Source organism: Rhododendron vialii, chromosome 11a, assembly GCF_030253575.1.
Source record: "Rhododendron vialii isolate Sample 1 chromosome 11a, ASM3025357v1".
Classification (NCBI taxonomy): domain Eukaryota; kingdom Viridiplantae; phylum Streptophyta; class Magnoliopsida; order Ericales; family Ericaceae; genus Rhododendron; species Rhododendron vialii.
In genome coordinates, this window is record NC_080567.1 from 4,272,908 (window position 1) to 4,288,554 (window position 15,647).

General features: G+C 41.1%; 1 protein-coding gene across 1 annotated transcript; it reads right to left on the bottom strand.

Annotated features, from left to right (window-relative positions):
* Window positions 1–7,801: 7,801 nt before the first annotated feature.
* On the bottom strand, window positions 7,802–8,701 carry LOC131306785 (uncharacterized). Its single transcript, XM_058333214.1, has 2 exons — window positions 8,560–8,701; window positions 7,802–8,481 (listed from the first exon to the last, which is right to left on the bottom strand). The coding sequence occupies exons 1-2, from the start codon at window positions 8,699–8,701 to the stop codon at window positions 7,802–7,804; spliced, it is 822 nt and encodes a 273-aa protein (XP_058189197.1).
* Window positions 8,702–15,647: the final 6,946 nt, after the last annotated feature.

Sequence of the window (15,647 nt, forward strand, 5' to 3'; positions counted from 1 at the left end):
ATATACCATATGTCAAACAATTATGGGCCAGTCTTATGGCTCGGCAAAAAGAGGTGCCTAACACCTTCCCCTTATTGTACTCTTGGCTCTTGTACCCGGAATCTCTATCTGTTTTTCCTAGTTTTTATAAACTAGGTGGCGACTTTGTTTTAATGATAATTGTTATCGTGTGGCGATGTTCCTAGCCATGGGAATATCCACGATCTTGGTTTATGAAGTGGAACCAAACAAACATGATCAATCTGTATGGCAATATCCAATTTGGGAGGTGTCTACAAGTTAGCATCTAAGTCATCTGCTTTTCCGTTTCTAACTCATTTCCTCTATAGCCATTTTCAGCTCAACCAGCTCAGTTTGCCCAGCCATTTGAGGTGATCGAAGAAGGTGGTATGGATTTATGTAGGATGGGTGGCCCAGCATTGACAGTAAAGCAAAAAATGGACTTAGAATGTGCCCATGTTGTGTTTGTTTGAAAAAGAAAGATGGTTGTGCATATGTCGTCGATGCCTTCCTAAGACTCTGCCCCTAGACTTGAATCCGATCTCGGTCTCACTCAAGACATTGCACATGAGTTTTGCAACAATCACGGGTAGGTCGTTGTCAGGCAGGTTAAATTTCATCGGTTCGGAATCAGAGTCAATCTCCTTATCTAAGACCCTCTGAGGCAGAGCAATAAGATTGTTGCAATCCCAATACTAACATTCTTGAGGTTAGACCGGGCTGGAGGGAGCCATTTGGGCACGGCGAACACTAAAGGTATCTCAACTCCGTGGATTTAAGGTCTTTTAGACCGACCTTAGAGACCTACTGTGATCTAAGTCTCACTTAAGGCGCTTGCACTAAAGATTTTCCAACAATTCGGGTACATCATTGTCAAGGAGGTTAAATTCCTCTCTTTCGGTAATCAGAGCCTATCTCCTTATCTATGTCCATCCGAGACAAAGAAATACGATTGCTGGAATTCAGATACAGATGCGCTTAAGGCTAGACTAGATCAGAGGGAGCCATTCGGGCACGACGAACACTAGATGTATCTCAAACTCCATGGATTTAAGGTCTCCTAGACCATCCTTAGAGACCTACCGTGATCCAAGTCTCACTTAAGGCGCTTGCACTGATGATTTTTTGACAATCCGGGTAGATCATTGTCAGGCAGGTTAAATTCCATCTGTTGAGAATCAAAGCCAATCTCCTTATCTAAGACCATCCGAGGCAAAGCAATACGATTGCCAAAATATCGAAGTGCTTAGGGCTTGACTAGATCAGAGGGAGCCGTTCGGGCACAGCTAACACCAAAGATATCTCAACTTCCACGGATTTAAGGTCTCCTAGACCGTGACTCAAGGAATGACAACCTACGAAGGATTGCATTAGTCCTCAGGGATTCTTTTGAGTGCGCATCCTTTGAATGACAAAACTTAGGAGATATCAAGACAAATTAAGTCCTTGACATTTTTCATTCGAAGTTTCTATTTTGATTTCAAAAATTGTTCAGTGTAGATGACATGATACTGAAACCAGGGCGGCGTAAGTGACATGGTGTCATTAGCCTAAGCGGTGTAAGTGACTTGGCACTATAACCTGGGTGGTATGGGTATCACGACATTGTAGTCTAATTGTTTCATTAATCTACATTGAATCCTTGATTGAAAAATGTATTGAAGGGTTAATGAATTTTGACATCCCCAAAACCTCATCATTCCAAGGACTAATTAATTTCAACAACGTGCCTTTAAAAAGGAATGACTCTTCATCGGTCCAGGCAATCCTAAACAAGTTGCGCGAGCGAGTCTAGGAGTTCTATACGCGACACGAAAGCATGAGATGCAAGGTGCGATGCGCGAGCGGGATATGTTACATAAGATTACAGTCTTTCGAAGGTTGCCTCATTCCTCAGAATTTCTGTCACACCCTCGATTTTCAACATAAATAAATAATCTATTTCGATAAAAGATCCTCGCATAACAATAATAATACCCAAAAGAGTTTCCCACCTGTTTAACTTTACAAGTCCCCAAGTTTATAGAGTTTACAACATTGGCACTCCAGCCCAAATTAAGCTTAAGTACAAGTATGAACAAGTTATAAAGTTACAAGTTGTTTAGTCAAAAAAAGTTCTTGAAAGAATAGTTACAAACCCATCTTTATCAAAAGAAAGTCAATTACAAAGATGATTAAGTAACTAATAAAGTTAGCTTCCAAAGAAAGCCTTCACATCCAAGCACAAGATGCATGCAATCTATTGTCTGATGTTTGAACCTGAAAATGAAGATTGGGTTGAGCTACACTAGCCTAATAGGAATATCTTTACCAATTCTATATGAAAACATGGTGATAAATGCAAAAGATGAAGACATGAAGGTATGGTTCAATCAATGGATAGCAATCAACTCAAAGGGATGCCAATCATTCACAATAATTGTTCTAAAACATGTCACTATCATCAATTGGCCACATTGTTCATAATACTCACGCGACTCTAGTAGTTCCGACATGACTCGCTATCACCAATCTCCACCATCGGTATTTCCACCCTTTGGGATACTGTATGACACTACTAGGGTTACTGTATTACCACCCCTTGCATTACAAAGAACCCTAACAACTTGGATCACCGTATTACCACCCCTTGCATTACAAGATCCACTCGAGTCTCCGTATTACCACCCCTTGCATTACGAGACTCCCTAAATCAACTTTCGACCCAAACAACTACTTTCTCATACAATATGCAAATTAAGATTCTCCCATGATAACATTCATATATGAAACATCATACAATATGCCAACGTTATCACAAATACGCCATAAACATTCACAAGTACCAACAATCAATAGAATGCATTCAAACAAAGTTTTAACCAAGTAATTCCCTATTTGTTCCTCACTAACGGAATGCCAATGAGTCAAGAATAACATCCATTAATCATAGAAAGTCATAACAACAGAACGAGAATCTTAGGGGTAGTTAGCGGATGATGGCAGATTGACACACCCCCACTAAAATGGTCATAAATTTCTATGTACTAAGATTATTAAGACGATTCTAATGGAAATGAAAAGCTGACTTCAAGACCTTCGAATCGATATAAAGTTTGCATGAATCGAACATTGGACAAGAAAGTTATGACCTTTTGAAGTTGGGCTGAAACCCAAAAGACGAGCAGAGTTTCCAGAGAGGGGAGGGATCGATCCTTCCTCTCATGGGGATCGATCCCCTAGGTGAAAAATCTAGTTTTAAGTTAAGGGATCAAACCCCCATGCTTGGGGGATCGATCCCTGGGCGATTTCTGCACTTTTTTTTGCAGCTTTCCAGAGAACGAAAAGGGACGATCAATGTTCGATTTTCACATCAAATCAACATATAAACACATAAAAGAGGTGAAGAAGTCCCTACCTCACGATGAAAACCAAGATCTACGAGATTTGAGCAAGCCCTAGCTTCCTTGAACTTCAAAACTTCGATTCAAGCTTGACCCAAGGAATTTCAAGCTTAAGAACGTGAATGGGAGGGCAGAGGGAGGTTGATTCTTGAAGTTCTTGAGAGATGGAGTGGAGTTTTGAGTGAGGAGAAGAGAGAGAGATATAGTCGGCTAGAGAGAGAGATGAAAATAATCTCCTACAATACACACACCCACCTTACATACTCTTATATTTTTTTTATCACACTCACACTCCCTCAAGATTCTATTCTTTCACTTCACTCCTCAATTCAAATAATCACCCAATAAACCGTATTTTTCCAATTAGGCATTTAATAAGCATTTTCAATAATAAGATTTTTCGGGTCTCTATAGTCTATCCTCCTTAAAGAAATTTCGTCCTGAAATTTACAACTCAAGTCAATCAAGACCATGCATCAAGAAATTCATGTTCATGCCACAACATATATAACTAAACAAATTAAGAATCATAGGGTTGAAACCTATAACTCACATTGATCAATTAGGAAAAAGATGTGGATGTTTTTCTCTAACTTCGTCCTCCCTTTCCCACGTCGATTCTTCCTTTCCAAGATTATTCCATAGAACTCGCACTAACAGAATGGTTTTACCCCTCAAAACTTCCTTGCTTGAATCTAGGATACGTATCGGCTCCTCTCCGTAAGATGCATCGGCTTCCAATTCTAATTCGACCACTCTAGAATTTGTGACGGATCTGGCTCATACTTCCGCAACATTGATACATGGAATACATTTTGAACACCCGATAGCCTCGATCTGTGGCAATGCCAATCGATATGCTACTTCCCCGATCTTCTTGATAATATCGAACGGTCCGATAAAACACGGTGAAAGCTTGCCCCTTTGCGCAAAACGAGATAATACCTGATGTAGTGATATCTTAAGGAACACGTGGTCGCACACTTCAAACAATAATGGTCAATGACGATAGTCGGCATAACTCTTTTGCCTATTTTGCGCGGTTAGTAATCATTGACGAATCACTTTGACTTGCTCAGTGGTTCTCCTTTGTGGCTCAAGAAGACGTTGACGAATCACTCTCATATTCTCAGAAGTTTCTTGGATCAATTCTAGCCCAACCAACGTAGCTTCGTCCAACTCGGTCCAACAAATGGGTGATCGACACGGCCTCCCATACAAAGCTTCATACGGTGCCATCTCAATACTAGATTGGTAACTATTGTTGTACGTGAACTTGACTAACGGTAGGTGATCCTCCCAATTACCCCAAAAATCCATAACACAAGCCCGAATCATATCTTCTAAAAGATCATTCTCTCAGATTGCCCATCCAGTTGAGGGTGGTACGCGGTGCTAAATAATAAGTTGGTGCCAAGAGCGGCCTGCAGACTCTGCCAAAAGCACGCGGTAAACTTTGGATCTCAATCTGACACGATAGAAACTGGAATTCCATGAAGACAGATAATCTCTTAGATGTATAAATGACTAAGTGTATCAATCGAATCTGTAACCTGAATCGGTAAGAAATGTGCAAACTCGGTCAATCGATCGACTATCACCCAAATGGCATCATGCCCCCTCGGCGATCTCGGTAAACCAGTAATGAAATCCATAGTCACGTTCTCCCACTTCCACTCGGCCACTGGTAACGGTTGCAACTCCCCTGCAGGTCGTTGATGTTTGGCTTTCACTTGTTGGCATGAAAGGCACTTGGACACGAAAATAACAACGTCTCTCTTCATTCCCGGCCACCAAAACTGTCTACGGAAGTCGTGATACATTTTCGTTCCCCCCGGATGCACGGCTAACGGTGAATGGTGAAATTCCCTCAAAATTTCCTCCCAACACGAAATGGGTACGAACAATTTTCCTTGGTATCGCAAACTTTGATCGGCATGAATCATCCACCCTTCTCAAGCATTTTCGCTAAGAAACTTGGTGCGAAATTCCCCCGCTTCTTCATCTTGCTGTTGAACCTCAATTACTCGAGACGGCAAGGTTTATTAAATGGTCAAGTTGCACAAAGTGACCCCATCTTGAACCTCCTCAAAATGCAATGCATAGGAGCCTAAGTCGTTCATCGTTTTCCACTCATGGATGGCTAAACTCGCAAGTTGTGTTGATTTTCTACTTAATGCATCCGCTACCACATTCGCCTTACCTGGATGATATTGCAACTCAAAATCGTAGTCTTCTAAGTGTTCCATCAAACGGCGTTGACATAGATTGAGTTCTTTTTGTGAAAACAAGTACTTTAGACTCTTGTGATCAGAAAAGACTTCGAACCTCTCACCGTAAATGTAATGACGCCAACTCTTTAATGCAAAAACGACGGCTGCAAGTTTCAAGTCATGGGTAAGGTAGTTCCGCTCGTGAGTTTTCAATTGCCGCTATCAATACGCTGCCACTTGCCCCAATTGCATCAATACGCACCCCAATCCCTCTTTCGAACAGTCACAATACATAGAATAACCGACTCCTCGTTCGGGCACAACCAAAATCGGTGCGATAGTCAACCTTCTCTTCAATTCCTCAAAGGCCTTCTCACACGCGTCATTCCAAACAAAGCGAGTTCCCTTACGAGACGATTTAGTCATCGGAGCTGCTAGGCGAGAGAAATCAAGGATGAAACAACGGTAGTACCCGGCCAAGCCCAAAAAACTACGAATCTCGAATACATTCTTCGGTCGTTGCCAATTCATTACGGACTCTATCTTTCCCGGATCAACAGACACCCCATCATTCGATACAACGTGACCCAAAAACTTGACTTCGGACAACCAAAATTCACACTTGCTAAGCTTGGCATATAAATGGTGTTCCCTCAATAGCTCAAAAACGATAAAAATGTGAGATTGGTGCTCCTCCTCCGAAGGCGAGTAGATAAGGATATCGTCCACAAAGACAACTACAAAGCGATCAAGATAGGCACGAAAGATGCGATTCATTAAATCCATGAAAGTTGCCGGTGCATTTGTTAGTCCAAAGGGCATAACAACAAATTCGTAGTGGCCATAACGAGTACAAAAAGCGGTTTTAGGAATATCTTCTCTCCGAACTCTCAACAAGTAATAACCGGACCTCAAGTCAATCTTAGAGAAACAAGTTGCGCCTCGAAGCTGGTCAAACAAATTGTCGATTCTAGGCATTGGATACTTGTTCTTAATGGTGACACGGTTCAACTTATGATAGTCGATACATAGACGAAGCAACCCATCCTTCTTTTGAGCAAATAAGGCCGGTGCTCCCCACGGTGATGTACTTGGGCGAATAAATCCCAAATCTTCCAACTCTTGCAACTGAGTCTGCAATTCTCTTAACTCGGTAGACATGAAGTGATAAGGAGGTACGGAAATGGAAGCGGTACCAGGAAGTAAATCAATAGAAAATTTGATTTTTCCCTCGAGTGGTAAACTAGGTAACTCCTTCGAAAATACATTCGGAAAGTCACAAACGACAAGAGATAACTCCTCATGCGTAGATACATCCTCATCTAAGGACAAACTTGCTAATAAAGCATACACCGATTCTTGCTCTCGAGACCCACACAAATATGGTTCTAACGGTTCCCGACGCTCCCCAAATAACTCGAGACAAGCACCCACAAGCGGACAAATTCGAACCCAACGCTTGAAGCAATCTATGGTAGAGTGAAACGTGGATAACCAATCCATTCCCAAAATGAGGCCGAACCCCGACATATTCAATACGATGAAATCAAAGGTAAAACGATGATCTTGGATGATAAGCTCACAATCCCGGCAAATACGATCTAACGGTGACCTACCTCCTATAGGTGTCTCAACGAACAATGGAGGACTAACATTCTCAATTTCCAATTCCAAAGCATAAGCAAAAGATGTAGCAATGAATGAAAGTGATGCTCAAGAATCAAATAGTACTCTAGCAAAGAAGTTAAATAGTAGAAATGTACCTCTCACAACTGAAGTTTCCGAGGCCTGAGAAGTAACAGGAGGTGCTGGAGGCGGAATAGTAGAAGTGATAGCAAAAGCCCTTCCTTGCGTAGTCTAACTCTAAACATGTCCACCCCGATGACTGGAACCCTGAGTAGGCATGGATGAACTCGTTCCTCTCTCAATCTGAGATCCTTGAGCCGACGTAGTTTGACGGAAGTGAGGCTACTACTGCTTTTGATTACCCTGAAATGTTTGCCGACTAGAACCCTTCCCACAAGTAAAGCATGTGTTCAAAAGTTGCAGACACTGGGCACGAATGTGCCCTGCCTGACCATACTCATGGCATACGATCGGAGGTCTATTGGAAACTCCCCGAGTCTCGAACAAAGAAGAATGTGGAGGCCTAAAGTTTGACAGACCCTGCGAAGTCGACATTTGATCTCATTGTCTCTTCCTCCCTTAACTACCGAAACTTCCCGATGAAGAACTCATACCCCCCATTGGTTTTCTCGGTTCCCAAACCTTAGGATTTTTGGGTGCCTCCTTCGGTTTCTCGATGCTCCTCGCACACTCAACGACTTCGAAAAACTTTCCTTTGCGTCGTGCCAAAACAAACTTCTTCACGGTGTCAGGCAAGCCCATTTTGAACTGTCTACACTTCTTTTCTTCAATAGCCACTAACTCCAGCGCGAAACGGGACAAGGATTGAAACTTTAAGGCATACTCCGATACGGCCATATCCCCTTGCTCTAGCTTTTCAAACTTGTCTCTCCATTGATCACGACTCATTTCCGGAAAATATTGCTCCTCGAAGAGCATCTCAAACTCGGCCCAAGTAAAGTTCTCCACATCTAGCTCATTTGCTTGAGCTGCGGTCCTTGCTGCTCTCCTTGCGTCCTTTCTCAATTCCAAAACTGACTCCCACCACTCATTCACCTCTCTGGTAAGTTGGACGGCCACAATATTGACTCGCAAGTCATCCTCCATGATCTTAAGAGCCCTAAAGAGTTTTCGGATCTGAGCTAGCCAATGATCGGCCACAAGAGGGTCATTGCTCGACCCATCAAATGTTGGTGGATTCCTACAGCTAAACTCTATCATTGCCGATAACGCACGACTATCCGCATTTTCCCTAGGAGCTGGGTTTAGAAGGTTTGCAGTCGCAACAAAATCCCTAGTGAAAGGATTTTGAACTACCGGTACTTCCTCGCCCTAACCATGTCCAGCCCCATCCCTTGGATTCCTATTTGAATTTTCCCCATGTTGGCTAACCTCATCCTCAACCGGCGCCTCTCGGCTACGACCACAGCCACCCCAACTTTCGACCTCACCTGCTCTAGCATGCGTTCTCGGAGGCATCTTACTACAAGTTACATAAGAAAAGAAAGGTTCATCAATAACGACGTCAATTTATGAAGTCAAAGCCCCGAACTATCCCAACACTGGTCAAAGCAACTTTACGCCACTCTACTATATTGAAATGTAAAGCCACATAAGCCAAGTGATGTCAATACACACAAGCACACATATGTTATGCAAAAGGCTTGACTTTTTGAACCCATAAGACTTGAAGTCTCCCCACGGTCTCAAAATATTCAAACCTAGACGCTCTCATACCAATTTGGCATGCCCATGATTTTCAATAGAAATAAATAATACATTTCGATAAAAGATCCTCACATAACAATAATAATACCCAAAGAGTTTCCCACATGTTTAACTTTACAAACAAGTCCCCAAGTTTAAAGAGTTTACAACATTGGCACTCCAGCCCAAATTAAGCTTAAATACAAGTACAAACAAGTTATAAAGTTACAAGTTGTTTAGTCAAAAGAAGTTCTTGAAAGAATAGTTACAAACCCATCTTTATCAAAAGAAAGTCAATTCCAAAGATGATTAAGTAACTAATAAAGTTAGCTTCCAAAGAAAGTCTTCACATCCAAGCACAAGAAGCATGCAATCTATTGTCTAACGTTTGAACCTGAAAAGGAAGATTGGGTTGAGCTACACTAGCTCAGTAGGAATATCTTTACCAATTCTATATGAAAACATGGTGATCAGTGCAAAAGATGAAGACATGAATGTATGGTTCAATCAATGGATAGCAATCAACTTAAAGGGATGGCAATCATTCACCACAATCATTCTAAAACATGTCACTATCATCAATTGGCCACATTGTTCATAATACTCACGCGACTCTAGTAGTTTCGACATGACTTGCTATCACCAATCTCCACTATCGGTATTTCCACCCCTTGCGATACCGTACGACACTACTAAGGTTACCGTATTACCACCCCTTGCATTACAGAGAACCCTAACAACTTGGATCATCGTATTACCACCCCTTGTGTTACAAGATCCACTTGAGTCTGCTTATTACCACCCCTTGCGTTACGAGATTCCCTAAACCAACTTCAGACCCAAACAACTATTTTATCATACAATATGCAACTCAAGATTCCCCCATGATCACATTCATAGATGAGATATCATACAATAGGCCAACGTTATCACAAATCCGCCATAGACATTTTCAAGTACCAACAATCAACAGAATGCATTCAAGCAAAGTTTTAACCAAGTAATTTCCCATTTGTTCCTCACTAACAGAAGGCCAATGGATCAAGAATAACATCCATTAATCATAGAAAGTCATAACGACAGAACGAGAATCTTAGGGGTAGCTAGCGGATGATGGCAGATTGATACACCCCCACTAAAATGGTCATAACTTTTTGTGTACTAAGATTTTTAAGACAATTCTAGTGGAAATGAAAAGCTGACTTCAAGACCTTCGAATCGATATAAAGTTTGCATGAATCGGACATCGGACGAGAAAGTTATGGCCGTTTGAAGTTGAGCTGAAACCCAAAAGACGAGCAGAGTTCCAGAGAGGGGAGGGATCTATCCCTCCTCTCATGGGGATCGATCCCCAAGGTGAAAAATCCAGTTTTGAGTTGAGGGATCGATCCTTCATGCTTGGGGGATCGATCCCTGGGTGATTTCTGCACTTTTTTTTTTACAGCTTTCTAGAAAACAAAGAGGGACGATCAAGGTTCGATTTTCACATCAAATCAACATATAAACACATAAAAGAGGTAAAGAAGTCCCTACCTCGTGATGAAAATCAAGATCTACGAGATTTGAGCAAGCTCTATCCTCCTTGAACTTCAAAACTTCAATTCAAGCTTGACCCAAGGAATTCCAAGCTCAAGAACGCGAATGGAATGTCTGAGGGAGGTTGATTCTTGAAGTTCTTGAGAGATGGAGTGGAGTTTTGAGTGAGGAGAAGAGAGAGAGAGAACGGAAGCGAGAGATGGGAGATGAAAATAATCTCCTACAATACACACACCCACCTTATATACTCTTATATCTTTTTATTACACTCACACTCCGTCCAGATTCTATTCTTTCACTTCGCTCCTCAATTCAAATAATCACCCAATAAACCATTTTTTCCAATTAGGCATTTAATAAGCATTTTCAATAATTAAGATTTTCTGGGTCTCTACGATTTCTTTTGACATTGTATCCTTTGTTGAAAAATGGCAAGGCTTGGGGGATGTCAGAACGAGCTAAGTCCTTAATTCATTCTTCTTTGAAAGTTTCAATTTTGACTTTAGGAATAACTTGGTAAGAACGTCGTGGCACCATAACCGGGGTGGTGTGAGCGATGTGGCGCTGTTAGCCAAAATGGTGTAAGTGTCACGGCGTTATCAATTGATCGTTCCCTCATTCTCCATTGGATCCTTGATTGAAAAATATATTGAACACTTAGCAAATTTTGATTTTTGCTAACACTTATCGTCTCAAGGATTAGTTCGCGCAACATGCGTCCGATGGAGCACAACTCTTCATCGGGTCTTGGCAACCTCTTTGGACCACAAGGGAAAGGACAAAAAGGTGGGGTGCGAGTCCCAGAGGACGAGGTGCGAGTGAACGCGAGTCCAAGAAGATGAGTAGACGAGCGACCTATGGATGTATGGCACAGATGGGTCCTTGTCTTAACTTCCTACGAACCTACCTTAGCTTCAAATCTCACATAGGATATGACTATACCAAGGGTTTCAACAGCCATGGGCAGGTCGTTGTTAGGCAGGTTAAATTCCATCCATTGGGAATCAGAGTCAATCTCCTTATCTAGACCATCCGAGATAGAGCAATAAGGTTGTCAGAACCTAGATATAAACACATCCTAAGGCTAGATCCAGACTAGAGGGGCCGTTCGGGCATGGCAAACACCGGAGGTATCTCAAACTCCATAGATTTTAAGTCTCCTAGACTGTACAAAGTGGTCCTTAGAGGTTGCTTTGATCCTCAGTGTTTCTTTTCACGATGTGTCCTTTATTGAAAAACAGCAAGGCGTGGGGGATGTCAGAATGAGCTAAGTCCTTAATTCATTTTTCTTTCAAAGTTTCAATTTTGACTTTAGGAACAACTTGGTAAGAATGACATGACATCATAACCAGGGCGGCGTAAGTGGCATGGCTCCATTAGCCTAAGCGGTGTAAGTGACTTGGCACTGTAACCTGGATGGTGTAAGTGTCACGGCATTATCAATTGATCGTTCCCTCATTCTCCATTGAATCCTTAATTGACAAATATATTGAAGACTTAGAGAGTTTTGATTTCCCCTCAGACTTATCGTTTCAAGGATTAGCTCAAGCAACGTGCGTCCGATGGAGCACGACTCTTCATCGGGTCTTGGCAACCTCTTTAGACCTTAAGGGAGAGAAAAAGAAGCTCTATGATGGACGTAACAGTAGAACTATACATGTGTGATGTAACATGATGATGCCATGTAACATGTAAGTAGGAAAAATGCAGCACATAAGCAAGATACATCACGTAGCCCTAAACCACGGGATCCTGTCCTAGTTTGGAAGGTTCTATGGTTATGTACATGTGCAAAAGGCCAGGTTTTGGTTTGAAAAGGGGTTCCTCAGACTCGGGATCACAGGTATGCCTCTTACTGCTGAACGTACGCTGAGCAATGGTTGATGGTAGTGTGACCCTTCTTCATTGGAGATTGTTGTGCATTTTGGGATTCCCTAACGTTTAATAGGATTGCCAAAATACGCCAGCACGGCTAGTGAACAATGCAAGTGTAAAGCAAAAGTTAAGAATATAAGCATTTTCAAAAATCCCACGAATATTTTTCAAGTTTGGCTTTCTTTAATCGATACACAAATGAACAATTGGAAAAGTCCCAGGTTGAAAAGGCAGGATGTGTGGGTCCAGTTAGAATCGCCATTTCCTTCCTCAACAAGCATAGAGCATTTGTTGTTTTTGACAGACTTTTGAGGGATTGTTCGCGAGTGTATTAAATTCAAAGCATGGATTAATTGTCCCCAGCAGAGTCGCCACTGTGGACTACCAGAGCCCAAAAGGCCTTTTCAAAGGACTCCCTGCACGCTGCTTGTTTCTTTTGGATTTATTGGAGATTGAAGAGTCGCCACCCAGGTTTTTGTAAAATGGTTTGTCACTCGAGAAACCTTGAACTCGAAAGTGATATTTGAGTTTGAAAATAAACCAAAGATCGTGGATTCGGAAGCCAAGTTACACTAAGGGAAGGCTTTTGTTCGGCATCCTTTTCGCCCGATACGAGGACCAGTCTCTACTAAATATTTGTGGGATTTGAAAAAATGCTTATATTTTAACTTTTTAAACACATAGCAAGTTGAATGTGTGATGTAGACACGTGCTAGAGTGTATAGTATGTACAAGAATGAAAGAGAACAAAAAGTTGCAGGTTATAAGTAAAATGAATGCAAACTGTCGAAAATCTGCAGAAGATAGGGGAAAACTCTTTTGTGCTAGGGAGTTAGTGCCCAGTGCAAAACACCTTCCGGGACAACTCCTTTGTGCTGGGGAGTTGGTGCCCAGTGCAAAGCAGTTGTCCAGATTAGTTTCTGAAAATATTTTATTTTTTCATCCAAACAGTAGATTAATTGGTAAAATACATGAATAATAGCTTTTTTGAGAACGTTTTGAGGTATTTCTAGATGCAAAAGAAGTAAAAAGATAATATTAAAAAGTATTGAAAATGAATAATAAGGGCTAGAAATGGACATCAAGGCCCCTAGACTTTACTGATATTGCAAAAATCAGCATGCCCTGGGAAAGATGCTCAGTGCTGGGGAGTGACTCCCCAGCACAAAGCACACGCAATCACATTCTTTTTTTGTGAAAGGCCCACAATTGCGTTAGGCTGTTCGTGGCCCTTCATTAGGTTCCTAATTTCCTCAGATGAACAGAAATTAGAAATGCAGGTAGTTTACTACCTTTTGAATGCTTGAACGAGACTTTGAGCTTCGGTTTGGAGGATTTGAGGATTGTTTAGAGTTGGTGAATGACAAAAGGGAATTATTATGGTGGAGTGTTGAGGAAATGAATATTTTTGGGATGGAAATGGGATTTTTCTCATCAAATATAAGATATTTTAGAATTTTCTTCAAGTATATATGAAGAAAACCCAAAATATATATTCTAGAGAGAGAAAGAGTGAGAGGGAGGGTGTATTGTGTATTATGGGGTGGAGTGTATGTATGTGTGTGTTGAATTGGCTCTAGGCACCTCTATTTATAGGGAAAAACTGAGGAGGAGCATTTATGTTGGCTCAGAGTCGGTTGCATGCTTAGTAGGGTCATAATTAGATTCTTGAGGCATTCAAGGCTATTAGAAATAGAAAAAGATTCCCAGCGCTGGGGAGTTGGTATCCAGCGCTGGGGAGTCTGTTGGACTATTTTGTACTGGGCAGTTGATGCTTTGCGCTGGGCACTTGATGCCTTGTGCTAGACAGTTGATGGGTTTAGGTTCTAGGGTACTCAAAAGTCATCGATCAAGCCTTCAAATTCGTGGTTCTGTCTCATATCATCATTGGAGATCTAAGATAGTTCAGGCAGTCTCAAATTGGGGTGTCTACAACACCAAAGTATCATCTTTATGTATTAATGTGAGAAACATGTATGTCAAAAAGGGATTCAAGCTTGTGCTGTGCAATGAGGTGCATAGAATCGTGATGTGCACCTCTGAGCCGTCAGATCGTGCATCCGACGGCTTGGATCTCATTTCGGCAACTAACGATCGAAAGCCGTTCATTATCAAAATGAGATTCGAGTCGTCGGATGCACGATCCGATAGCTCGGAGGTGCGTGCTGTGCTGCGCACACCATTGCACAGTACCATCCCCTAATTCGTCAAAAAGTACAGAAACTAAATTTGAGGAAGCCCATTTTCAGCTTGCACACAACAAAAAGATCAAAGTGGATGACATAATTAAGTACTTTTCCACTTCACAAAAAAAGGTAAAATACTTCATGAAAATTCACATTAAAAAAAAAGATTCACATCAGGACCAGAGGAGAATTTTTTTTTTCTTGCCTTCTTTTCTTGGATTTTGCTAGTCACGTTTTTACCTTTAGAGAGAGAGGGGGGGTAGGTAGGTACAATTTTTTTTTCTTGCTTTCTTTTCGAAAATAGTGTTCATTCAACGCCCGAATCCCAAAGAGTTTTATATATTAAAAAAATAGTTAAGAGATTAAAGTGTTCCAATTTTTAATCTGTTTGAACCGATGCGAAGATCTTATTTTCTTGATCATTTTATCCTAAAGAGTCATAATCAATTTTTGATTATAAGGCTTTTATTTTATCTTAATCTTATAACTATATTTGGTTCTACAGTTATCTTAGGGCTCTAACATAAAGGCTTTAGAATCAAAAATTAATTACGACCATTGGGGTAAAATAATCAGTTAATTAAGATATTCCCATCGGTTTAAATAGATTGAAAATTGGAACACTTAATTTTTAACTATTTTTTAAGACTTTTATATATTAAAAAAATAGTTAAAAGATTAAGTGTTCCAATTTTCAATCCGTTTGAACAGGTATAAAAATCTTATTTTCCTGATCATTTTATCCTAAAGGATCGTAATTAATTTTTGATTATAAGGCGCTCTCTCTCTCTCTCTCTCTCTCTCTCTCTCTCTCTCTCCCTCCTTTCATCTTTCGAATCCCCACCGAGGTCTACAAATCCCGTCGAAAGCAAGGCCAAGAAATATTCATTTGGGATTTTTGATTATTCCGGCGAAGCTGATTGAAGAAAGCTACGTGATAGCTAGGCCAAGAAAGCTCTTTGAAAGCAAAGGTAATGGGTCTAACAAATAAACCATTTTTTGAAAGCCGTGTGAAACATTCCTTTGGGATTTTTTTTTGGAGTTTTTGGTGTCTATTTCTTTCCAGAGTGCAAATAGTGCTTAAATTTCAATCTAGCTGTTGTTCCAGGTGGAGTTTGTGC